This window comes from Ilyonectria robusta (genome assembly GCF_021365365.1).
Source record: "Ilyonectria robusta strain PMI_751 chromosome Unknown BGZ61scaffold_1, whole genome shotgun sequence".
NCBI lineage: Eukaryota > Fungi > Ascomycota > Sordariomycetes > Hypocreales > Nectriaceae > Ilyonectria > Ilyonectria robusta.
This window is the reverse complement of record NW_025764435.1, coordinates 91731-116245: the sequence shown is the minus strand read 5'-3', so window position 1 is coordinate 116245 and position 24515 is coordinate 91731. Positions and strand designations below refer to the sequence as shown.

General features: G+C 53.8%; 8 protein-coding genes and 1 non-coding gene across 9 annotated transcripts; 3 read left to right on the top strand and 6 right to left on the bottom strand.

Annotated features, from left to right (window-relative positions):
* Positions 1-788: 788 nt before the first annotated feature.
* BGZ61DRAFT_436803 (uncharacterized protein) lies at positions 789-1460 on the top strand (the record flags this gene model as incomplete). Its single annotated transcript, XM_046244032.1, has 1 exon — positions 789-1460. One exon carries the CDS (start codon positions 789-791, stop codon positions 1236-1238), a length of 450 nt encoding a protein of 149 aa, XP_046111472.1. The 3' UTR covers positions 1239-1460.
* Positions 1461-1694: 234 nt separating this feature from the next.
* On the bottom strand, positions 1695-1766 carry BGZ61DRAFT_t1. The gene has a single exon. It is a non-coding gene; the product is annotated as a tRNA-Gly (tRNA).
* Positions 1767-2032: 266 nt separating this feature from the next.
* BGZ61DRAFT_407177 (chitin synthase-domain-containing protein) lies at positions 2033-4718 on the bottom strand. Its single transcript, XM_046243173.1, has 3 exons — positions 4646-4718; positions 4400-4566; positions 2033-4338 (listed from the first exon to the last, which is right to left on the bottom strand). The coding sequence occupies exons 1-3, from the start codon at positions 4676-4678 to the stop codon at positions 2151-2153; spliced, it is 2388 nt and encodes a 795-aa protein (XP_046111471.1). The 5' UTR covers positions 4679-4718; the 3' UTR covers positions 2033-2150.
* An 863-nt stretch (positions 4719-5581) lies between these two features.
* On the bottom strand, positions 5582-10293 carry BGZ61DRAFT_436797 (armadillo-type protein). The gene is made up of 9 exons (XM_046244031.1): positions 9854-10293; positions 9751-9795; positions 7355-9694; positions 7149-7303; positions 6824-7093; positions 6461-6769; positions 6271-6412; positions 6118-6217; positions 5582-6054 (listed from the first exon to the last, which is right to left on the bottom strand). Exons 1-9 carry the CDS (start codon positions 9870-9872, stop codon positions 6048-6050), a joined length of 3387 nt encoding a protein of 1128 aa, XP_046111470.1. The 5' UTR covers positions 9873-10293; the 3' UTR covers positions 5582-6047.
* An 899-nt stretch (positions 10294-11192) lies between these two features.
* Positions 11193-13932, top strand: BGZ61DRAFT_470213 (uncharacterized protein; the record flags this gene model as incomplete). Its single annotated transcript, XM_046248052.1, has 2 exons — positions 11193-12966; positions 13025-13932. The coding sequence occupies 2 exons, from the start codon at positions 11193-11195 to the stop codon at positions 13930-13932; spliced, it is 2682 nt and encodes an 893-aa protein (XP_046111469.1).
* A 408-nt stretch (positions 13933-14340) lies between these two features.
* Positions 14341-15864, bottom strand: BGZ61DRAFT_488392 (Sodium/calcium exchanger protein-domain-containing protein; the record flags this gene model as incomplete). Its single annotated transcript, XM_046250104.1, has 4 exons — positions 14341-15088; positions 15153-15359; positions 15418-15556; positions 15630-15864. The coding sequence occupies 4 exons, from the start codon at positions 15862-15864 to the stop codon at positions 14341-14343; spliced, it is 1329 nt and encodes a 442-aa protein (XP_046111468.1).
* A 681-nt stretch (positions 15865-16545) lies between these two features.
* BGZ61DRAFT_470211 (uncharacterized protein) lies at positions 16546-17134 on the top strand (the record flags this gene model as incomplete). The annotated part of the gene is made up of 2 exons (XM_046248051.1): positions 16546-16877; positions 17017-17134. 2 exons carry the CDS (start codon positions 16546-16548, stop codon positions 17132-17134), a joined length of 450 nt encoding a protein of 149 aa, XP_046111467.1.
* Positions 17135-17481: 347 nt separating this feature from the next.
* On the bottom strand, positions 17482-21041 carry BGZ61DRAFT_338437 (uncharacterized protein; the record flags this gene model as incomplete). Its single annotated transcript, XM_046239129.1, has 2 exons — positions 17482-19493; positions 19547-21041. The coding sequence occupies 2 exons, from the start codon at positions 21039-21041 to the stop codon at positions 17482-17484; spliced, it is 3507 nt and encodes a 1168-aa protein (XP_046111466.1).
* Positions 21042-21713: 672 nt separating this feature from the next.
* On the bottom strand, positions 21714-23320 carry BGZ61DRAFT_524928 (uncharacterized protein; the record flags this gene model as incomplete). The annotated part of the gene is made up of 4 exons (XM_046252683.1): positions 21714-21785; positions 21848-22242; positions 22290-22860; positions 22931-23320. 4 exons carry the CDS (start codon positions 23318-23320, stop codon positions 21714-21716), a joined length of 1428 nt encoding a protein of 475 aa, XP_046111465.1.
* Between the last annotated feature and the right edge of the window lie 1195 nt (positions 23321-24515).

The window sequence follows — 24515 nt, the reverse complement described above, 5'->3', positions numbered from 1 at the left end:
GCAGCAGGCACGCAGCGCACGCAGCGCATTCAACAGCCACTACCACGTCCACGACGCAGCGGGAAACGGGACGGGCAACAGAGGGAAAATTTTAGTTTCCCGCCTGCGCCGCAGGTACAGGGTACTCGGTTAATCAACCGCAGACGGTGTCGGCAGCAAGTAGCAGACACTTGCTGTGGGATGGAGCAAGCGCCCTGGAGCGGACAGCCTACTCGCGCTGCGGCCTACTACGGAGGATCATGGCGGTAGCGTCTACAGCACGTCCGTCGGTGAATGTCTGCGTTGTGTGTGGGTGGGTAGGAGTCCGAGGTACCTGGAACTGCCGACGGCTACAGTGCGCTGCAGAGGTACCTAGGTGTCCTGTCTGTGCTTTCGCGGCCGCAGCGCAAGAGAGACTCTGGTGGAATCAACCACAACCTTCGGTTTGGTTCTCCATGACATGGATGGCCCTCTATGACATGGCATGGCAACAACCGTTTGGCGGCTGCTTTTACAGGGGCCTGTCCAGGCATCTGGATCCCCCTCCCGAAACAAGATTGGGCGATATCAGATCTCTCGGGCCCTGTTATTGTTCCACCCTTGTTAATTGGCTGTGGTGTGTAACGTGTAACCCAGCTTGTGGCTGACGACTCATTCGACTGCCCTGTCATTAGTCGCCTCGTTTTTCCTCGACTCTCCCACTCCGCCTCGCATTCGCCTTATTACGTAGCGCATAATAAGTTGTTGTGCTACCTACGTAGTAAGTACATGGCAGCGGCACAGTACCAAGCATTTTCAGCTTATACAGTATGGAGTACCTGTTCCTTGGTTGGTTCGCCCCTCCCCCGCCGCCGCTGGCATCAGAAAAAAAAGCCGTATCCACACCCAGAGAAAGCCAAAGAAGTTTCCAGATTGTGCGTGTTGTTGGCAGCTCTCTCTGGACGACGGAGCTGGATTATACCCACTCACCCACCCTCCGTCAGAGCAGCAACCACGCGCTTGATCATGCGCCATTCGCATTCTCCATGACCATGACTAACTGTAAGCACATAATGGCCAGTAGCCACCGTCGTTCGTTTGCGAGTTTTGGCGTTTGCATGACTTTGACACACCTCAATCCACCTGCCAAGACTCCCCAAGACTCTCCTTCTCCTCTCCCGCTAGAACTAAAGCCGCCTACCGTACCGCCCTTCCCGACTACTTTTTTGTCAGTCTTAATCCCATGCTCTTCCGAGAATAGAAAATCGAGTGGAGGATGAGTAATAAAGAACATGGTAAATAGTAGTATGGCTGATACTTTGGGCTTCCATATTTGTCCCAATTGGGTTCCCGCAGCCCAATCCAACCTCCTTGTCGTGTATGCACTTGTGACTGGCTAGCCCGCCCACCCGGGTATCAACTCCCACCATCTTCATTGCAGCCTCTCCTCCATAGATAAACACCACGGATTTCCTTTGTCCTAGACTCGTAGAATAGGACTGGGAAGCTTCTCACATGGCGGGGCATTTCATCATCAAGTTAACCAGTGTATTCACCTGCCAACTGCTGACCCCATCCAGCCATTTATCATCGCCTATTGACCAATTACATATTATCTAACATGCCAACCAAACACAAGAGTCACAATCAGGGTAAATGAACTACGCACCCATCGACTTACAAATGCCCCATTCCACCAAAACATCAAGAGACAAAAAGTATTGAGAGCAAAAAAATGCGACTAAGGGGAATTGAACCCCTCCCTATTGCTTGGAAGGCAACAATGCTAACCACTACACCATAGACGCTTGGTCTAATTGAGTAACCGATGAAGGCTTCTGTGATGAACAGCTTCCCTCATTGTACATATGAATCCTGATTCTGTCTTCCACCTACCTGTCAGCGACCTTTTAAATGCAACGTCAAACCATACCGGTCCTAATACTGAGATGGGCTGTAGTAAATCAAGTTTTGTTTTCGGCCTAGCATATGTTGGAGAGATATCGTATTATAAATTTCTCTGACGAAGGGGAAGATACTCTCTCCATGTGCAAAATATCCCCTCTAAGAAATTGTTAGCAACTTGATTTAGCGCACAAACAGAAAATATGTCATCGCTCCTGAAGCGGCTCATCGCTCATCCTTCCGCTTCTTCCGACATCCCAACACAACTCCTCTCCTTTTCTTCCCTCTCACTTCTTCTCAGCTCCAAACTTCCCGTCCTCCAATCGAGTGACCATCTGTTGGACGCGTGTTATTCGGTTTGCAAACGACGTATGATGTCCTCTAACAGGTTGCCCCGATGTCATGCCTTGTTCACTCGCTCTCAACGCTCTCGCCGTACCCTCCCCAGAGACTCTCGAGGTCGCGTTGCCCACCGGAACTCTATCATACTGACAATTAGCAGGTCTCGGTTCTACTGCTGTCAGGTAACCCGCTGCTCTCACAGGAACATCCATTAGCTCGAGTCCCTCTTGCGTGCCTCTCTCTGGAGTAACGCTCGAACTTCCCCACTTCAGTAACCGCGCAATCTCATACTTTCGGCGGTCTTCGTCGTCCATGAAGACCTCTACTTGTTGTGATGTGACGGTTTCATTGCCTGCTGTTGCGTCGGATAAGGTGCTGTCCAGAGAGTTTCGCCGGTGCCTATCATCTTGCTGCCGGTGCAAGTCTCTGCGGCCAGACAGCCCAGTCTCGACATCGAGATTCGCCTCGCACTCGTCGAGGTGTGCATATGTTCCTGCCGCTGTTCTCTGCCTCGCCGAGAATCGGCCGTCAATCTTGTCAGGAGGTCGGACCACACTTCCTGTTCGTTCAAGCCCACTCGACGAAGCCGACTCTGGCTTGGAGGCTGCTCTGCGAGCCACATGTGCGGCTTTGAACGTCTCCGGAACTACATTGAGTTCATCCCCCTGTTCTTCAGCTTGTTCAACTGCTTCCCGTGCTGTCGTGTGGGAGTCGGCCGCCGCCGCATCGGCTCGCGGCCCGCCCCATGTTCGTTGTCCTGCGGTAAAGATCCCGTACACCATGTAATACCAGTTGCAAAACGGGTTCAAAACGAACATAAGCGGGTACAACCAAATCTTAAACCGCCTCAACTTGGCTCCAAAGTACAGCATCAGCAGCCAGTTGAGTCCGAGAGAGATAGCGATGAACCCAACAGGCAGGTCATTCACCTTTTTTACCGTTGTAATTAGTGAAAACACCATGATGAAAAAGAGCAGAGCCGTCGTTCGAATCGTGTTTTGTAAAAACCGGACAAATATCAGGAACGGGTACCGCTTCCAGAGTCTCCAATCTGTTAACATACAGACTTCGTTCGTGATGAAGCCCAAGAACCATCGACGCCGCTGCTTAACCAGGGACCGATAGGTCTGCACGGCCTCGGTTTTGCAAAATGCAGACGTGCACATCTGAATTTGGTAGCGCTTCTTGGCTCCAATCATAAAGAGATGCGTGAGCCAGCGATCCTCTCCCAGGTGGCATTTAGCAAAGTCGAACAAGTCTTCGCATTGTTCCATCTTGTCTGCAAAGTAGTATTTCGCCATTCGACGAAAGGCCGAGAAACGCAACATCGTCAAAGCACCAGGAAGACAGGTGACGGAGCCGCAGCCCGACTCGACTGTCCGCTCAAACAGTTGCCCGTGGATGTACTCCATGTCTTGCAGAAGGGTGATGAGACTGTGTTTTTTTGTTGTCGAAGTAATGACTCCAGTCATGGCCAGCATGTCTCTAGTATTGCCGGGACTGAGCTCCATGTCGTAGACAAAGTTCTGGAGGCATACCTTATCTAGTATGCAATCCGAATCGATGAAGAGAATGAAGAGGTTGTCTTTCCGCTTGAGGTACTGCTCATATACCTTGTCGATGAGCTTGAACGTTGATTTTTGGCAGTGTCTCTTACCGCCATGAGGGAAACGTGAGACAGTGACTCGCGCTGCTCGGTATGTTACGTCTATGCTCTTAGGGTACGAATCCATGGTCAAAGGCACGCCGAGTTTATCAATGGTGTTCAGATATAGCTCGTCCTCTTGTTCGCCGTCAAAGGATAGAAAAACGTGGATGCAGGCTGCCGGGTAGTCGCAGTCAACCACGGAGTTGACAGCTGTGATGAGAACTTCGGGCTCTTCTCGGTAGCAAGGCATGACGATGACTACTTTGGGAGCCGTGACATCGTCGAGTATTTCCTTGATGCGCTTAGTCCGACCAAGTTGATTTGTCACCAGCTGGTAGATGCATAAAAGCCAGGGGACATTGAGGAGGATAGCGAAGCTCCAGAAGGCGAACCACTGTAGAGAGGCCACCATCTCCTCCGGCCAGAGTCGAGTGACCTGGCCAGGAAGCGGAAGCGTAACCACCATGATGGGGAGAAAGATGATGCTAAATACCGTAATTCAGCCTACTTAACGCATGCGTTGTATTCGTTTCGGACGCAACATACCGGAATAGGATGAATGAAAGACCGACAATGATGCAGAGCATGTTGATAGACCAATGCTCTGATTTTTGCCAGACCTTGACGAGGCAGTAAACAAAGGCCGCGAGCCAGAGGAACCATTCGAGGCATGCCATGATCATGATGACTCCGACGATGGATGTGTAGACAATCTAAATTTTCGAATGGCATGGGCAGTCAGTAAACGGTGTGAGCGTCAGGGCCGGAGCCGAGATCGCGAAGTTGACTTACGTCTTGAATCGGCCACTCGTCCGGGGGGGCCATGTTTGCAGAGCGGCGACAGCAGCTTTTGGGTAGGATTCGTTACTGTTTGTCGATCTCAGCATTCGGTTTGCGAAGTTCAGGCAGGCAAATTTCATGTGATGGAAGTGTCAGAGTGAAGTGAAGTGACTTGGAGCCGCACTTGAGGGGAACCAACCGCCATGTGGACAACAGACACCTCAGGCCAGGGCGCGGAACGATGCAGCGAGCCCCCAACCGGCCGGTTGGAGTTGGGTCTGCAAACAATTGCAGAGGCTGAGTAATGAGCTCCTTCAAGAAGACTAGAACCAGGTCAAGGGGCTGGCCCTTTCTGCAACTACCCGAGCAAGCTAATGAGTGTGTGGGACTGTCACGGCTACGTGCAGGAGACAAGAGAGGAGAGGGCACGACAGACAAGAATGAAAGGAAATACCAGGCGCTTCAGATAGGCACCTTAGGCAGAAAAGCGTGACCCGAAAGGCTACGTACATGGAGCCTGGTCGAGTGAATGTCGAGGTGTACACTTGGAGGGAAGGTGCGCTCCCAGAAGCCCGCATCACTTATTTGAGAATCAAGGCCAGCAGCCAACCCTACAGAAACAAACGTCTGTGAATGCGTATCCACAACTGCTTCAAGTCGTACGAAATACGAAAACGAATCCCGGTAAACGGACTAACAAGACAAACAACGCACGTGTCCGTCATGCAACGCACACATCCAAGGGCAGGTATCATCAGCTGCCATCCAAGCCTCGGAGAGAATGCTCTGGGCATAGGATATTCGCGACTATGATCCCTAAAGCATGACGCGGGTGGCGCGGACATCCGGGTCCTTCGAATGATGCATCATAGTGCACTTCGGACCGCATGGGCGGGGGGACACGGAACACTGAACAAGATCATTCACACCACAAACGCATCTCATCCACTGAAAACGAGCCTTCTGAAAACGATTGGTTGAGGCCGCCAAAAGCACATTGCATCTATATTCAGGATCTAGTGTGACCCCTATCAACGATGGTAGTGCGCTCCGCGCTTCTCACAGGCAACTCGACCCTCTTATGGGCTTTAGTCTCGTACGGAACCCAACCTCATTCTCATCTCACTGTCTCCATTGCTGTCGACGTTTCATGTTACTTACCATGGCCACTGCTGAGCCGTATCGTCGACGCCCCATCGTCAATGTAGCAAACTCTTTGCGCCATTGGCAGCAACATGTAGTTTGCGTCACGACGCTTGGTTCAGAGTCCCACCTTACCCTAGGTCAGGAGCGAGTCCATGGATTCATGGTACCATCCGTTGCGAACTCGCTCGGCACGTGTTGGCTACGGTCCTTGTCTCGGGCGGAGTTGGAATTTGGGGGGAATGTTACTAGCCGTTCCGTGGGATCGGTTTCATGTCCTTGGAGTACCGATTAGCCTCTAAACTCACCCTTGCTATACTTCCACATGCGAGTGTTCTTACCAGTCGACGTCGCTTAGCTGCAGCTTTCGGATCCTCTGGCCTCGGTCCTTGTTCGACCGCTCCAGGCGGTTGTGATAATACGTCGCCGGACGTTCGTGGCCTGGGTTGAATAATGAATATTGGTATTTCTAAAAAGGGGGTATGGATCCGTACTACCGTCCGGATCGTCATTTTGCTGAAGATCGTAGTTAAGCACCAGGTTTTTGATGCGCTGCTGTTCTTCACGCTCAGCCTGTTGCTGATTCTTCATAGCAATCGCAAAGGTCGAGTCTGAAGGTAGCTCGACGGTTCGCGTCTACTAGCACATCAGTACAGTCATAAGTGCGATCGACATTTGCCATACCTGTTGACGATTGCCCCGCTTAGTCAGAAGAGAGAAGGCCATGGTATGTCCAGGAGCGGGCTGCTCCTCTTGGGCAGTACTGGGCTCAGATACCGTCGAGGCCTCGCGGTTCTTGGGTCGAACTGGAAGGGGCACGTCAAAGAGCTGTTTGCGCTCAAACTTGCGAGACTCGAGGCTCTCCGTCATCATCTTGGCATATTCGCGTTCAAAGTCGGCCTCGTCTTCAGGATCAACCTCCTCTTCCTGCCTAGTGACAACAATGGCCTCTTCGTCGAAGCTACCCTCACGATCGGAATCGTCATCCACATCCTAGTTGGGAGAAGTCAGCAATGCGAAACCACTCTTGAGCTTGCTTACACATACGTCGGCTTCTTCTTCGTCAGATGCACTGTCGTCATCATCTTCACCGTCGTCGTTGTCGTCATCCGATGAGGCACCGCTCGTAGCATCGTCCATATCGACAGCCTTGTCGATGCCAGCCGTTTTCTGGTCTTGAGCAACTGCAAGCTGGAATGCCTTGGCGGCTTCTTCCAAGTTCGCAGCCAGCTTCCACTGCGGTCGAGTTAGTGCAAAAGTGTCCTGCACCGTGAATTCAATGTCCAGCGGAAGTGAGGCCTTTGTGAAAACATAGTACTACCGATAATGATTAGCTTGCATTGAGACAGTCTCATTGTTACGTGTCACATACCTGGAAGAATGACAAGAAATAGTCGAGCTTCTTGCCAGCAGCGCCTCGATTGAAGAACATGCCGCAAGTTTCTAACATCGTGGCCACGAGACGAATGCGAAAGAAGTCGTCGGGAGGGTCAAGGGGGTTGAATCGGCCGGGTTGGGGGGGACCGCCTGTAAATAGTCAGCCAAAGGCCTCGTCATACGTCAACCGTATCGACCAACCATATCCAAACGTCATGATCCTGTACATGGTATCAAAGATGACAGGATGCTCTAGCATGCGATAGTTGTAAAGCTCGCCAAGGTACTTGACCTCGGCGACACGTCGCTGGAAGAACCTAAAGTCGTTCTGTTCCAGCCCGAAGCTGACTGACTCGACAACGTTATCAATGACCTTGACCACGAAGGCGGGATGGTAGCGGTAGAGCGCGCTCAGCAGGATGCCGAGGAGGTGAACGCTGCCATACTTGACCTTTCCTGGCTTCGAGAAAACCTTTTCTAAAATAGCAACAACCTCTGCCTCTTCCCAGTGGAGTCTGCGGATTTGCTTTAAGATCTTGCTGTAATTCCTCTTGGTCATGTCAACGTAGATCAGCTTGCGAATAAAGAGTTCCATCGGTGTTCTCTCTTTTTGCTCAATCGCAGGGCGCTCTGGGGGATCAACGTAGTACACCGCATTGTCGATAAGCATACGCTCAGGCTGACCAATGTGCTGGACAGACTTCTTGCGCTGCAAAGTCTCTAGGAAGCTTGCCATGCGCGGGGACGTCTCGGGGTTTCGAAGCAGATATCGGCCGCAATTCTCGATGAGATTGCAGAGGATCTCGATGTTCATGCGTGAAAAATCGTCCAGGCTAACCTTGAGGCAGTGAAAGACGACATGCTCGGGAACAATGCCGAACTTGGTGAGCTCTGCCAAGTAACGAATGTTGCTCAATCTAACTTGACCCAGGAAATCCTTCTCTTTGCGACGTTGCAAGCTGCGGAATTCGGCGTCGAGGTACTCGACGAGGCCTTTAGGAACGTCCGGCATATATCGTCCGAGAGTTGCAACCAAGCGAGACCACGAGGGGAGCAAGTCGCTTCGGCCCTTGGGAACCTCAGTCAATGCCTTGACCAGGCGGTTTCGTGAAGCCTTCGAGTTGAGGAAGCAAAAGTCGATTGCGGTCTGGTCCACGATATCCTTGTTGGTCAATTCAGGTAAGCGAGCCAGGAGGGCATCAACTTGGGCTCCGATTGTCTTGTTGGCGATGGCGGTGGATTGGTCGTCTGCAGAATCGGGTGGCTTGGAAGCCTCGGCAGCCTCGTTTTGATCGATCTTCTTTCCAACCTGTTCATCGGCATCGGGCTTCTTCTTTTTGCCATCCTCGAGAAGGATCGGCGGGACCTTGCCTTTCAGATCGACCAGGTTTTCGTAGAAGCGACGCTCGTCCTCGTCCTCCCAGATTCCAGCACCATCCCCCATCGATCGCAAGTAGTCGCCGGTCTTGACAAGGCCGATAGATCCATTCGCTGCCCCCAAAGAGTCGTCCGAATCCTTCAAGTCAGGCATATCAGCGCCAATAGCATCGGCGATAACCTGGGCGTTGGAGACCAGACGTTCCTGGGCTTTGACCTGCTTCTCGTAATTGGCCTGGCGATCTTCAAAAACTTCGCCGGATTTGACGTAGGCTTCAGCATTGCGTCTAGCCTGCGACTGGATGGACTTCTGGTCCCGCACAATGTGTGCTTTCACGTCTTCAAAGTACCTCTTGAGGACATTCCTGAAGCGGTCTCGCAATTCGGGCTCAGTGAAAGGTTGGTCTGCGGCAGAAGAGGTCCCAGATTCATAAACGTCATCATCTTGACTCTCCCCGTTGGCTGTAGTTGCAAGTCCGTCCTCCTCCACAGTCTTACGGCCGTCAGCCCCAGTAGGTTTAACGCCCAATATATCCCAGCTGAACGACTTGACAAAAATTACCAGCAACGGAAGGTTTGCATGTTCGCGGTCGTATCCGAGGAGATCCTTGAGGACTTCGAGAGGGAAGGGCTCGGCGGCGCCCCCCTTGTTCGAGCTGCTCCGGGGCTTGAGCTCGGCGGCCTTACCAGCGGCGCCCTTGGTCGCGTCGTCAGGTCGACTCACATCGTCAAGGGTCCTGATGGCGCACACCAGCCACAATTCAGCGACCACGCGCAGCAGCGCTCGCTGGCGAGTAATGCGCTCCTTCTCCTCCTTCTCTCGGACCTCTGGCGCCAGCGATTTGAGGATACTCTTATCCGGAGTGGCCATGCCCTTGCCGAGCAGCCATGCTAGGTACTCGGTGAACTCGCTCGGCCCAAAGCGCTGGTGGAGAGCGCTGACAATCTCGACGCCGGCCTCAATCTCGCCGGGAGACTTGAGACGGCAGAGTCCTTCATAGCAGGCGGATATGATTTCGGAGAGGTACTTGTGCAGGCTTAGAGTTCGGATCTCTTGCAGGAAGGTGCTGAGGGTAGCAGCAGTGATGGCGGTTCGGAGTCGCTTTATGAAGGCGGTGTTCTTCTTGAGGGAGGAATCGAGGGTCTTGCTAACGGGGAAGAGATCTAGAGTCCTGGGGTTAACGGGAGCGGGGAGAAGTGGTGGGGCAGCGACGATGAACCTTTCTCGTCGTCCCAAGCCCTTTCGTTCAGAGCGCGCAGTTCGCCTATGAGAGAGGTAAGTATGCTGGATGCGGGATCCGGGGGGGCGCTGGGGCGGTGTACGCTTCCTTGCGCGGTCCATGGTGGATCACGACGCAGCGATGGAGTAAACGAAGTCGAATGGATGATAGACTCAGGCGACGCTACATTCGGCGCGGGAGGGACTGCTAAGGGATGTGCTGCCCCGGGAAATGGTGTTGTATACGGTCCAACAGAGCCGACATGGGTGCGTCCGACGAAGCAGGACGGGAGAATGGCGAAAGGGCAGCGCGGGAGGCGTCTTCGATGTTGGCGACCTTGATGCTAGGTTGATTGAGGTAGGTAGTTGGAGACGGTCGGTTGAGGGTTGCGGCGGATGCCCTACCGGCACCACAACTGATTGGGTACGGGACGAACCTGCCTACCTACCCTGCAGCAGTGGGGTGTAGTGAGGCAACGTGAGCGCGAGGTGGGATCCGATGCACGCACAGTGGGAACGAGTTTGTGTAGGTACTGACTGCCCGCCCTGAGGCTGAAGGAATTCAGCTGTGCAGCCATTGTCTGCCCACGGAACGCTCGTAAACCTTCTTGCGCCGGATCAACATTGTAGCGGCTCAGTCATTGATTGCACTGCGGATTACCTGCATCTCGCATCACCTCCAACGTCTGACATGACATGACAGGAACTTCGAATGAAGCTTTCCGGTGCCCCCCATGCGTCGCTTGAGACCTTGTTGGACTTGGCTTGACCCGCCGAAAAGGATGTCTTATCTCGTCTGGACCGTGTCATCAAATCTCTGTCACTCCACCCCATGGTTTCTCCCACTTACACACGTTCACGGCCGGTTTGGACAGACAAATTGTGACAATCGTGAATTCCCAGGCAGCGTTCTGGACTTATCGAAGACATGCCGCAACGAGCAACTCCAAGGTTCATGTCAACACCAAAAAGTGGCGTGCCTGCGTCATTCAATTCTCTCTCAGTTCTTCGTTATCTTTTCCTTGGGGGTTGGCAACCCAGTGGGTCCAGAGCGATTCACACATCTCCGGAGCGACTCTCCTTATCAACCATCGTGATTCGTCAACCGCGGCTGTTGATCGACCCTGATGCTTCCACCTCCGCGGACACACTCAACTGTAATTTGCATCTCCTCGCTCAGTGTCATCAAAACCCACGGCACCATCATGTTCACCCCGTCTGACAACCCTCAGGCCAGCAATGGCTCGGCAGGTTCTTATCTACACTCCGCGGCGCAAAAACCGAGGTTCCCATCAAAGTGCCAGTTATTAGCCAGTGCCGTCCGCAATCCCGCTCAGTGGCTAGACCCCTTTGCGTTATATCTACTTTGCACATTCATCCTCATGCGCAGGACCATGCTTGGTCTCTCACTGTTGTTTCATTGATAAATCACATCTCTTTAACATGGATTCTCTCTCATCATTGGTTCTCAGAACCATTCCTGAGCACTCGGAACCATCACCCGCCATAGAATTCCCTCCGTCTCCTCCTGCCACAGCAAAGCCTTCTCGAATAAATAGTTTCCAAGACTTACAAGACCTACCGCCGACCCAGTTCCCCAAGCGGTATCCCTTACCTCCAAACTTCCGAGCGAAAGATGTTCTACCCGAAGACCTCAAAACCCCAGATAGCCACGTCAAGCGAGATCCACGCCTAATACGTCTTACCGGTGTCCATCCTTTCAACGTCGAGGCCCCCCTGAGCGACTTATACGACGAAGGCTTCCTGACAAGCGAGGACCTTCATTATGTTCGCAATCATGGCGGTGTGCCCAAGTGTGAAGACGAGGACCAGTTGGACTGGGAGTTCTCAGTTGAGGGCATGGTAGAAAATCCCATCTCGATGAGCGTGAGGGATCTCATCCGCGACTATGAGCAGGCTACCTATCCCGTGACGCTCGTCTGTGCTGGCAACCGTCGGAAAGAACAGAATATGGTGCGAAAGACGAAGGGTTTCTCATGGGGTGCTGCCGGCTTATCAACCGCTCTATGGACTGGTGTCCCGATCGGCGACTTGTTGGCTGCTGCACGCCCAAAGCGAGGCGCCAGATTTGTCTGCTTCGAAGGCGCTGACAAGCTGCCCAACGGCTACTATGGAACATCGATCAAGCTGAACTGGTGCATGGATCCCAATCGAGGCGTCATGGTGGCCCACAGGATGAACGGCGAGGCGCTTCATCCAGACCACGGGAAGCCCGTTCGTATCATCATCCCTGGTCAGATTGGTGGAAGGAGCGTTAAGTGGTTGAAGAGGATAATCGTTACCTCTGAGCCCAGCGATAGCTGGTACCACATCTTCGACAACCGCGTGCTTCCCACGATGGTTACACCTGAGGCGAGTGCCGACTTGCCGGATGTATGGAGGGACGAGAGGTATGCCATTTACGACCTTAATGTCAACAGCGCGATATGCTACCCCGGCCACGACGAGAAACTTCTCCTGGTGGACGCCCCAACTACGTACACCGCAAGGGGCTACGCCTACAGTGGTGGTGGAAGGCGAGTCACAAGAGTAGAAGTCACCCTAGATAAGGGAAAGTCATGGAGGCTGGCAAATATCAACTACCCCGAGGATGAGTATCGACTTGCTCCAGATGGCGATACCTTGTTTGGCGGCAAGGTAGACATGTGGTGGCGGGAGACGTGCTTCTGTTGGTGTTTCTGGGAACTCGATATTCCACTTGAGGAGCTCCGAGAAACGGACGACATAATGATCCGCGCAATGGATGAGTCGATGATGGTTCAGCCTCGAGACATGTACTGGAGCGTTCTGGGCATGATGAATAACCCATGGTTCCGAGTGGTGATCCACAAGGAAGCCCACTCCCTGCGGTTCGAGCACCCTACACAACCTGCACTAATACCGGGCGGTTGGATGGATCGAGTCAAAAAGTCTGGTGGAAACCTCGCCAACGGCTTTTGGGGCGAAAAGGTGTCGGGTGAGGCAGATGAGGTTGTGGAGCAGACGCCAGAAAAGGAGATCTGCATGACCAACCCCAAGGTCGACCGAGCAATCAGTGCTACAGAGCTTAAGCAACACGACGGCGATGTCGAGCCCTGGTTTGTCGTCAACGGCCAAGTGTACGATGGCACGGCCTTCTTAGAGGGCCATCCCGGTGGCGCGGCGTCTATCTTCGGGGCCGCTGGCCAGGATGTGACGGAGGAGTTTGTCGCCATTCGTAAGTTGTCTCTCCCCTTAGTCTTTAATGACTCTCACATACTGACTCATTTCTATAGATAGCGAAAACGCCAAGGCAATGATGCCAGACTACCACGTTGGCACCCTCGACGAAGCCTCCCGAGCTGCCCTTGGGGACGGCGACGACTCCCAGGAAAGTGATAATACCCGCCCCATCTTCCTACAGTCCAAGACATGGAGCAAGGCCATCCTCGATCGCAAGGACACCATCTCCTCGGACACAAAGATCTTCTCTTTCCGGCTCGACCACGACGCCCAACAAGTCGGCCTCCCGACGGGCCAGCACCTCATGATGCGCCTCCGTGACCCCGTCACCCGCGAAGCTATCCTCCGCGCGTATACCCCCTACTCGGACGGCGCGCAGTGCGGTCGCCTTGATGTACTCATTAAGATATATCGTGATGAACCCGGCCGACCCGGCGGCAAAATGACACAGTCGCTGGACGGCCTCCCGCTCGGCCACTTCGTTGAGTTTAAGGGCCCTGTGGGCAAGTTCGAGTACCTGGGCCGGGGCGCATGCTCCATCGGCAGTCGCACTCGCCATGTTCGCCGCTTCGTCATGATCTGCGGCGGCTCCGGCATCACGCCGATTCGACAGGTATTATGCGCCGTGTTGCGTGACGCCGAGGACCCGACCGAGTGTCTCGTGTTAAACGGCAACCGCGCCGAGGAGGACATTCTGTGCAAGGCGGAGCTCGACGCCCTCGCCGAGGCAAACCCGGGCCGCTGCCGGATCATCCACGCCCTCACCAAGCCACCATCATCGTGGACGGGCGTTACTGGTCGGTTGAGCCAGGCGTTGTATGAAAAGGAGGTGGGAAGGCCGGCATCCAACGACACAGGGGACGAGTTGGTGCTTGTGTGCGGACCTGGACCAATGGAAAAGAGCGCGAGAGAGATCTTCTCGAGTATGGGATGGAAGGAAGATGACCTCATCTTCTTCTAAATGGATGTGCCATTGAATGCATAAATTGCACCGTGTTAGAAAAGAAGGATATCATGAGTTGGCGGATCTCGGGGCAATTGGAATTAATTGTCCAAAATGTGTATATAGTTACTGCTGTCAAGGCGACGGGGAACATCCTCAAGAATACGACCAAGGGCTTGAATCCAAAAGTTTATCAATTTCCATCTTGAATATTTTTATCAACAATCTAGACAGACTGGCTCGGGGTACCCTGCTTCCTTCATAAGTCACAATAAAAAGCACGGCGTGGGGAGCGCTGTTCATTCTTGTCGATCGCTCGCTATCCTCAAAGGTGCTGCCCTAACATGATAAACTCCGGTATAAATCAAACATTTTATTAAATCCCGTCGTGCAATCGTGATGTATAGCCGATAGAGACGAGGCAGATTAGTGCCCGCTCTCGCTCGTGCTCTCGCTCTCGCCGAGAGTCTCTGGGTTGGGATAGTACCAGGCAGCGACGGCGATGGCGAAGTAAAGGATGAGGAGAAGGAAGCCCTCCAAGTAGTTACTCTTCTGATCCTGCAAAAACCTGCCCACGGTAAGGATGGCTAGGACCAGCATGACTAGGTGGAAGATGTCGAAGCTCAGGTCCATCTTCTTGTCCAGGCCCCAGCCAACAATGACGGCAAGGGGACCGGTGAAGAGGGCGGTTTGAAGAGTGGCGCCGAGGACATGGGACAGGGCGAAGTTCATCTGGTTATCCCAAGCCTCATCTATGGCGGTGAGATGCTCGGCAATCTTTTCGACGAGGGGCACCAGAATGAGACCCATGAAGGCGTCGGAAACATCGCCACGCTCAATGATAGGCTCGATTTGAAGAACTAGGATGACGGCAATGAGAGTGACAAGACCGACTGAAATGGTCAGGGCGATGATAGACTCGGTCAAGGTAAGTTTGGCTTTGGCTTCCACCTTGTCCTTGTCGTGGTCGCGCTGCTCGTCGAATTCGAAGATGGCATCATAAATACCGTGGTGTGTCCGGGCTTGGAAGAAAGCGTAAACGCTGTAGGCGATGATGAGAAGGACAGCGATGACGCGAGAGATCTGGAGGATCTTGTGGTCGATGTCTTCGGTTGATAGGTTGTCGGTGCCCAGACCGTGTTCAAAGATGGTGGGGACAGACAATACAACGCCGCTAGAAGAGACGTAATATGTTAGCAAAAGAGGCAATCGGAAATTTAGACGGAGATTCAACATACGCGGTGAGGAGCAGTCCACTTCCGGCCTCGCTGATAGCATCGCTGAAAGTTTGCTCCTCCTTTAAGAGGCCGCCGACGAAGAAGCAGGCCCCTAAACAGAGGACCATGGTGGCCAAGATAGAACCTAGGATGGCAGCCTTAATGACGTAGAACTGGTTCTTGGACAGAAGCACCATAAACAAGACGATCTCAACAACGGAACCGCAACTGTCGCAATGGTTAGCGAACGTCTCGAGAGTTGTCAGGGGAGGCTGTCGGAACGTGCGTGATCTCGGTCAGGACGCCCCAGACGTGGGGAAATTTCCGGGCGAGCTCCTGGCCAGCGAAACCAATCATGTTGGCACATGGAACCATGGCGATGTACGCGAGGGTGAAGATGAGGACATGGTTATCGGGCAGAGCGTCTATCCAGATCAGTAGGTGGCCAGGGAAGACAGCACACGGGGCTGAATTCTAGTATCGCTCGGGGAAACATACAGCGGACGGCAATGGCAGCGGGGACGACGGGCCATAGAAAGTTGCAAAGCAGACTGGCGCGGCTGGTCGACTTGAACGAGATGTGGGTAAAATGGATGGGATGGAAGCCTCTGCGGCCGCTCTCGCCCTGCGGCCGGATCCAGGAAGTCTTGGAGTCGTCCATGTTGCGCTTGAACTCGTTGTACGTCGTGGGCGGAGGCAGCGTGCCCCCGTCGATGTCGTCCTGGTGAACCATAAGTGCACGGCGTTGGCGAGAGGGCGGCGGCGAGGCGTCGCCAGTCATGACCGCCATGAGACGAGGACGCACGGGGGTTGGAGAGTAATAAAGGGAATTCCGTCCGGCGTCAAGGAGCACGGGGTGATGATTCAGGTTTAGTGTCGAACAATGGAAAGGTGGGCACCGTCGTGTTTCGCAACAGGAAGCAAGATCAGGGAAGGAGAGAGACAAGAAACACAGGTGATCCAGGATAAAAGGAAAGGAATGGAGGCGACTAATATACGCCTTGCTGGTCGTGCTGCACTATGTACTAAGTTACGTGGTTAGGTATGGAGTACTTCAGTTAGCTCAGGCCTCCGGGCCCCTACCTTAGACAAACAGCCACGAAGCGGTCAAACGGGGCGGCTGAGACATGGGACGGTCAATTTGAGGTCCCATTCGAGGTCCCACGCCTAAAAAAGCAAGGCCTGATCTGTCGTGGTCGAGCCTCAGTCTCCCATTCCTGGCGCTGGTCTCCGGGACGCGTCTGGCTGGCCGTGGATGTGCTGCAATGGTTGGAGTGGGGATTGCCTCGCACTCAGCTGGCACCGTCATTTAAGGTCGTCGTTTAGGTTGTTGTTTTTACCCCTGAAACCCGCGATGGCTGAGGCGCTTGCTCCAGACTACCAAAGTTCTAAAATATAGCGTCGTTTGCGGGCCATGGGCAAAGGGGACTTTGGAATGATACCGGTACATCCTCAAGTCCTCGCTCAACATGGCCATGTGCAATCGTCCATAGGGCCCGCGAATCACGGCCAGCCTAGCAGGGTGTCCACTGCCAAGTTTCATCGCATTCATGCCAAGATTTCTGGCATCAACGGTTTCCTGCTGCTCTCCTTGGCACTGCGATGGACGACACCCTGCCACCAGGATCCTTCTAGCTCTGACGGGCCACTGCGGGTCTCAAATGCTCTTCGGCGGCACCGAGTGACTTGCCGTCACCAGGAGAGTGGCCCGTTTGTTAAATTACAGCGCGCCTTCAGGGCTGGCTGGTACGCGTGCACCGACTGTATGAACGAAGTACCGCGGAGGAATCGAAGCCACAGTGGGGAGTGGGTAGCTACCGAGTCAACCGTCGCCGGGTATTTGCTTGGCGTGTTGCTTGGCTATTGCTTGAATATTGCTTGGCAGGCCCGGCACTCAGGTTCCCAACAAGCTCGCTCCTTGTCATGACCTAATGCAACTATTCCAGTACGACGTCACCCGTGCAATGTGTAGCGCACCATCGGCTGAATTTGGTCGTTGCTAGTCTTGCGGCGATCCCCATATTGACGTCGTCCATTGCCTAGTCGCCTCTCTCCAGTGCGTGCGTCCGCTTGGGTATCCGGCTGCTCACAGAGCCCAACCACCTGTACTACCACCAGTCCTTTTGCGTTGGCGCCGGCGATGGCGCTGCCTCTGACTGCAAATAATCAATGTCCCAGGTTCTAGACCGATCGTCCCACACGACACAGCTCGATCAGGTATCGCACCTCCTTGCTAACAAATCGCGGTCTGGACTCGGGTGCATGCCCGACTTCTCTTAGCCCGACAAGGGCGTCTTCTCATGCGTCATCTCATTCGCCCTCTGCTCAAATTTCATGAGCTGGGTTGCTTTCATATAGAGTCTCCGAGCCATTGCTCGAAGCCACCGCCTCTGCCCACCCCAGACTCCCCAGGATCCGCAAACTTCTCGGCGTCACCATCGTCTCTGTGCCGTTGCCCCCGCTGCACCTCCGTGTCTCGAACCCCCTCCTTCGACCTGTACGGCACTGGCTGCGCAACCACTACCGTCTCGATCCCCACGGGAGTAAACATCTCCGGTCCTATCGGCAGCGCCTCCACGTCAATGTCCATATTCAGCAGGCACTTGAGCACCACTTGGCTACCCGCCTTGCTCATCACCTCGTTCGACTCCTTGCACAGCTCCGACGCCACGCACTCCACGCATCCCCGCTCGCAGTGGCAGCCCTCCACTCGCTGCAGCGCGTCCCTCAGCAGCTGGTCGATGTGGTCAAACGCCTTGGTGCTGATCCCAGACCCCCCCGCACCGCCTTTGGCGTCGTAAAACGTCAGCCGTGCTGGCCGCTTTCTCTTCGTTTCCTGCTTGGCAAACTCCTTCGCTGCCGTCTTACATTCCGTTCGTACATCGCCCGGCATACTAATGACAAAAGTCGGCAGCAGGCTCATGATCGCATGCTCCGCCGCGTGTATCCCTGCCGCCACGTGCAACCGCCGGTCCTGAAGGATATCGATTGCCTTCTTCGGCACGTCCAACCACATACCCTTGCTAAACCGGATCACTGGCGGGTTGTCCACCTGCACCGCATCCAAGACTCGTCCCTTCTTGTCCACTTTGAAGAACCCAAACACATTCTGTTGGATCTTGATCGTGCCGTAGTATGCATGGGACAGCGACCCAGTAATCGATCGAATGGCTTCCGTCTCCGTAGGGTCGATGTCTGTAAAGTCTCGTTGCACCGTGGTCCAGTCCACCTTGACCCGTTCTACCTTGGCCATTCTCTTGTCCGGCAGGAAGTCCCGGACAAGGTATGGGTTGCCTTGGTGCAGGAAAATTGCTCCGTCGTATATGGTAAACGTTGCTCTGGAGGCCTCTAGCTCTTCTAACACAACGTTTCTCCCATTCGTAATGTCCACAATCGCAAAATGCTCGTCCTCGGTGTCTCGAATCGCGACGTACTTTGCTGGCATTGGCCGGAACCGATCGTGGCAGTGGTAGAACCCCATCTCGTCTTTCGTCAACCGCTCGTCGCAAATCTTTGGCAAGTCCTGTCCAAAGTACTGCCGATCTCCCATGGGTCGGATCGGCATCTCGTATGCCGCACACTGAATGTGTCCTTCACGCACAAGCATGTTCTCGAGATCCACCTGCAACTCGCTGTTGGGTTTCGTGAAGAGTTCATCCGGGTTTTGCATGTAGTGCTGGTCGGTGGGAAAGCAATCTCCAACCAATATTGACAGCGAATCCTTATTGCGGCGGCCGGCACGACCACTTTGTTGACGCAGGTTGGCGATGGTGTACGGGAATCCCCAAGTCATGACACAATCCAGTGATCCTATGTCAATACCAAGTTCAAGGGCCGTGGTGGCCACAATCCCCAAAAGTTTACCCTCGAACATCTCGGTCTCGATCATCCGGCGATCCTGTGCTGTGTAACCACCTCGGTAGCCCATCACCCTGTTGATACACTCAGACCTACCCATGGCTTCCAATTCTGACTTTATCGCGCTAACAAGAATTTCACACTGAGCCCGAACTCTGCAAAACGCAATGATCCGTACTCCCCTGAGCATCAGAGCGCAGAAGAGACGGGCGCACTCGAACTTGGCACTACCACGACCAGAGGCAGGGTCGCCAGGGTCCTTGTACGGAGTGTTCCAACACAAAAACTCCTTGCGTCCAGATGGCGACCCATCATAGTCAATTAATCGCACATTTTCGAGACCGAAGATGGTCTGAAAGTGCTCCTTGGGATTGGCTACCGTGGCAGAGCATGAGATAAACCTGATTCGCCGATTTCCCACGGCAGCACATACTCGTCGTAGTCTTCGCATGATGAATGCAACATGGGATCCCAGTTGGCCGTTGTAGTAGTGCAGCTCGTCGACTAACAAGACCCCAATCAGTTATAGAGCAACCACACAGTTTCGTGCCACTTACCGACGACATATTTGAGGTTCTTTAGATACGATCTCCATCGCTCTTCCTGGGGAAGAATTGTAACATGAAGCATGTCGGGATTTGTAAAGATGATTCGAGCCTCATCCCGAATGGCGTTGCGTTCGCTCATCGGAGTATCACCGTCAAAGGTCTCAACCATGGTTTCTTCAAGTCCCGGCATATACTTCATCATTTCTTTCAAACTCCGCTTCTGGTCCTGCGCCAGTGCCTTTGTCGGAAAGATGTACATTGCTCTTGAATTGTAGTCTTTTTCTAGGGCGTATAGAACGGGAAGTTGGTAGATAAGACTCTTTCCGGAGCTGGTCGAAGTTGACACAACAACATTCTGACCTTTGTGGAGGCTATTGAGAGCCTCGGATTGATGGGCATAGAACTCCGTTATACCTTTTGCATTATAAAGGGCGTTTACCAAATTCTGGCTCAGGAGGAATTGCAAATCACCACATACCGCTTCCTGCGGCTCAAAGACTCGGTGCCCATCTGGCACCACCTGCCCAGTATACCAAGGACTGTCTTTGAGTTCCTGGACAATTTCTGGTATCAACTTTCGCTCCTTGGGAATGCTCTCCGGGATAGAATCCAGTGGCTTCTCTGTCCCGGCATCTTCCTGAACAGTTGGCTTTGGGACGTGTGCTTTGGTCTGTTCTGCGAGGACCATATCTGGGTCTAGTTTGTCTTCCACACATTTATTGATAAAGACGTTGATCGCGTTTGAAAATTTCTGGTTGCGATTCTCGATCATCTTCGTCATCTGCTTCTGGCTGAAAACTGGCATTCTCAACTGTTCCTCGCGCAGCTTCCGATTTGGCGGCGTCGGTTCACCTGTGGTTTTGTCTGGAACCTGTCGCTTTAAGTCCGCGTCGATGAACTCGAAGTAGAGAACCTCGCGTCCACTGTGCTCGGGCTCACCACTCCGAAGCTGGCCCAGGCTCTCCGTGCCAGTCAACCCGCCCACAGAAGCGTCGTACGCTGGGGCCTGTGACCTTGCCGACTTGCCGGTCCGAAATACTTCGTCTCTTTCAATGCCCTTGATTTCGAGTTGCAACATGACTTCGTCCACGTATGCGAAGTTGATGGACTCTGGACGGAGCGCTACCATAGAAGCAACTTCCTCGATCGACAGACTTTGTTTTGTGTGAGCTTCGACAGCCGACTTGATTGTGTCGAAAGTCGTAACTAGGTGCTTGCGAGTACAGCAAAAGGTGAAGACAAGGTTGAGGGCCCGGTGTGTTTGCTCCAGTGTCTTGAACGACTCTGGCCAGTCAATGAGGCAGGGGACCGTCTTGTTGAGGGCAGTCTTGCCGCGGGGCTTTGATTTTCCTCCTTTCATGCCATTCTTAGCCCCTTTAGTACTCGTTGAATCATTATCAAGGCCTCCAGTGGGTGTTTCTCGATCCGAGTCACGCTTCCGTTTCCCTCCTCCCGTTGAAGTGGAAGGCCCAGCGACAGTGCCGGAAGCTTTCGGGTCCGACATGTTGATCATCAAAGCTGAGTCATTCCCATGGTCAGTTCGCCGCGCTGGCATGAATTCGAGGGTGCGATATCGCTGTCTCGCTGATCGAGTTGAATGGCATTTCTGAAGCTGTGGAAGTGGCGACGTAGTTGGGATAAGGTGGTCGCGGAATTGACGCCAGATCACGTGCATGACTCAAGCTTCTCTTAACATCCCGTCCCCGGGACTGAAGTTGTTTACATTTCTCACAGGTAGGTGCCGGATTATGTTGAGCATATAGAGGATACAAATTGCATGTATTGGCATAACTACGAGTCGCATCTCCAACTTCAGGGTTGGCCTGCTGACTGGGAAATTCAGGACGGGACAAGAGTTCCCTCCCACCATCTTCCGGCGCCCCAGCTTCAGGTATACACAATTCTATCCATGCTGGTTTACCTGGGCCATTAGTAAACCCACAGGTCTCCTGTATAAACACTTCTGTACCATACCGGGCATCGCCTTGTATCCTTTCAGGCCGCCTGCCCAATGCAACCGTGCTGGTTTCTGTCCCTGCTCTCATGTGACCATCTGATTCATCCAAACCATCCATCGCATGTAGATAGAGCCCACCAAGGGCAGTAGTCAATCGGACGACCAGCCGTCGCATCATTATCAAGTAGCTCAGATCCCCGAGTCTTCCTATTGCAACGCCTAGCTGCTCAGGAGTTCTCTTTGAATGACGCCGATTTCGTTCATAAAGGTCTTAGCATTTGCTGCCGTCATCTAAAAGACAATGTCAGTTTAAATCCGCAAATAAATCGAAACTCAAAAGCGCATCAACGTACCCGCATCGTAATGCTCACAGGCTTCGCTGGTTCGCCCTCAAAAGCTGTGAAAAGAATTCCAACAGACTTCAATGAGGCCTTTTCCTGGAACTCCATTGTGGGCAAAATCGCCGTGTTGAGAATGACACGATGAGTCTGATCCTGTCGCAAGAGGAGGCGGGCAACCCTGTGTCCCTTCGAGCCGCCTGCACTGTCATCCGTCTCTAGTGATGAAGCATCAAAGGAACCGGGAACAACAGCACCAGCGTCGTCAAACTCGACGCAGACTTGGGGCACATTGATCTTCAACATGCCTGCTCCTCGTTCTTTCCAACCGGCCTCCTTATCGTGGTAGAACATCTTGGCTCTTACGGATATAATGGTTGACTCGCCCGCTTCGCCGTCGTTTACCTCAACTAGGCGCCGTTAGAATCTGGTCATCAATCTGGAGGATATCACTCACCCTTCTGGAGCTTAAGCTTCTTCTTCTCTTCGGATTCTTTCTCTGGTGATTGAGCTCGCTCGGCTTCCTCAGGTTGAGCATCGTCGTCGCCCAATCCCTCCTCATCGCTATCCTCGGCATCGCTATCGGGAGCACCAAAGGGCTTGGCGGGCTTCTCAGTCTTGGGTGCCTCTCCTCCAGGAGCCGCAAAGCTGCCCAGGGGTTTGATACCGGACAGAGCAGAGCCAAAAGCGCTTCCGCCCAGGGTACTTCCAAAGCCATTGGTTCCAGTTGAGAGACCAGCAAAGGGCGATGCGCCAGTCGTGCCACCGAATGTCAACTTTGGGGCAGCGGCAGGCTGGGCAGCCGGAGCGGCAACCGGAGAAGCAAAAGAAGTGAGCGTAGAAGTGCCAGAAGACGCAAAGACGCTACCCTTAGAAGCGCCCCCAAAGGTTGCGAAGGGCGACGCGCCCGACGACAGTTTGCCAAAGCTGGAGGCGGCAAAGGCACTCGCCGACGTCGTTGGTTGGTGTTTCTTGGCTGGTGACTTGCCAGGCTCGGTGTTTTCTTCAGTGGCTGTTGCCGTTGATGCCTGTATTGCGTTAGGAAGGTGTGCTACACAGATGCAACCGGAAATGCAGCCAGTAACGCAGGCGACGTACCAGGTCCGTCTCGTTGGACTCTTCATCTCGGTGTCGCTTTTTCTCGGGCTCCAGTCGCAAGGCCCTGTCCTTTGCGGAATCGGTCGACGCTACACTGTTCGCATCGTTTTCCTCAGCCTCCTTCTCGCCGTCGAGCTGGTCATGCGCACGCTTCTTCTTGGGCGAGGCGACCTGGTCCTTCAAGTCGCTGTCGTCGGGGGCATCGGCCAAGGTGTCGGGGTCGGCCGGGGTGTCGGGGCGAGCGCTGGCGTTGTCGGCGTCGGGCGGAGGAGGGTCGGAGATGGACGACTGCTTGAGCTCGCGGCGTGCGGCGCGGGTCTCGGCGTCCTCGTTGGCGTCGACGTTGAGGGGCTCCGTCTTGGGGCTGGCGTCTGGAGCGTCGTCGGCCATGGCGGGATGGCGAGCTGGCGGGCTGACTGGCTATGCGGCGGTTCGGGGTCGGCACGATACGATACGATGACGATGGGATGGGTTGGGACAAGTCCAGAAAGGCACCGGCAGGATAAGGAAAATGGGGCTCCGGTGGGCTACACGCCTACAAAGAGGAACTCGCCCAGAAAGTACCGCTGTAATGGAGTTGAGGTCTGGTATGCCAGCGAGTGTGGGAGAGTGCGCGGGCGTGTGGAAGTGGGAGTGGAAGAGGAAGAAGAAGCCGGAATGCCTCCCGTGTCGATGAGGAAAATCACAGCACCGGCGTGGCTCTGGCGACTCGACTTTGTTGAGTTGGCGTTGGTTGTCGCTGTTTGTCGCTCGCTCGTGCCTCGTTTCGTCGCTGGGCTCAGGAACAAAAGACTGAGCCCGCCCAGCGTCCAGCGCCAGCGGCTGAGGGCACTGGCGCCGCCTGCGCTCCTCCAATCAAGACGGAACAGCCGCAGACGTCAAATTCACTTAACCTTCACCGCCCACGCTATTGGGTCCACGCCTGAAGGAGGGGTAAATTAGCACTTGGCCCAGAGAGCGCAGAGCCAGAGCCAGAAATGACAGGCTCAGAAATGACAGACGGCGCAGCAGTCGTTTTGTTTCTTTGTCTGGGCATGAAACCGCCAACAGCAGGGGGGGCAAATGAACAACGCGTATTGTATTGGTGTAAGCGAGCCGGTTGTGTTAATTAGGGCACTTATCACTTCGTAGTAGGTACCTTTACTTGCCTTGCTTCTTCCTTGGCGCATTCACAGCCATCCACCCACCACTCACTTCCTTCAACACAAGTATTCGTACATCCCGCAACTACTGACCTATGACCAACCGTACCCGCATTCTCGAGCCATATACCCTCCATGGAACATCGCGACCGAAGATGCTGCAGCAGGGATGATTGGGGCCAACAGGGCGGTGTGAACTGGTGGACCGCCCGCTCAGACACGCATGTGGTTCATCAGCCTCCTCGGCCCGGTGTCATTGCATTTCTGCTGCAAGATTAGACGGCATTCTTCATTTCCGCCAAACCACTTCACAATAGCAACACATATATATATCAGCTGTGAAATCAAAACCCAGCCGTGTTCAGATTCTAAAGATACAAACATATGTACAGTTTCGTAGGCAACTAAGAAAGAAAAAACCCAGGCGATATCATATGAGCTCC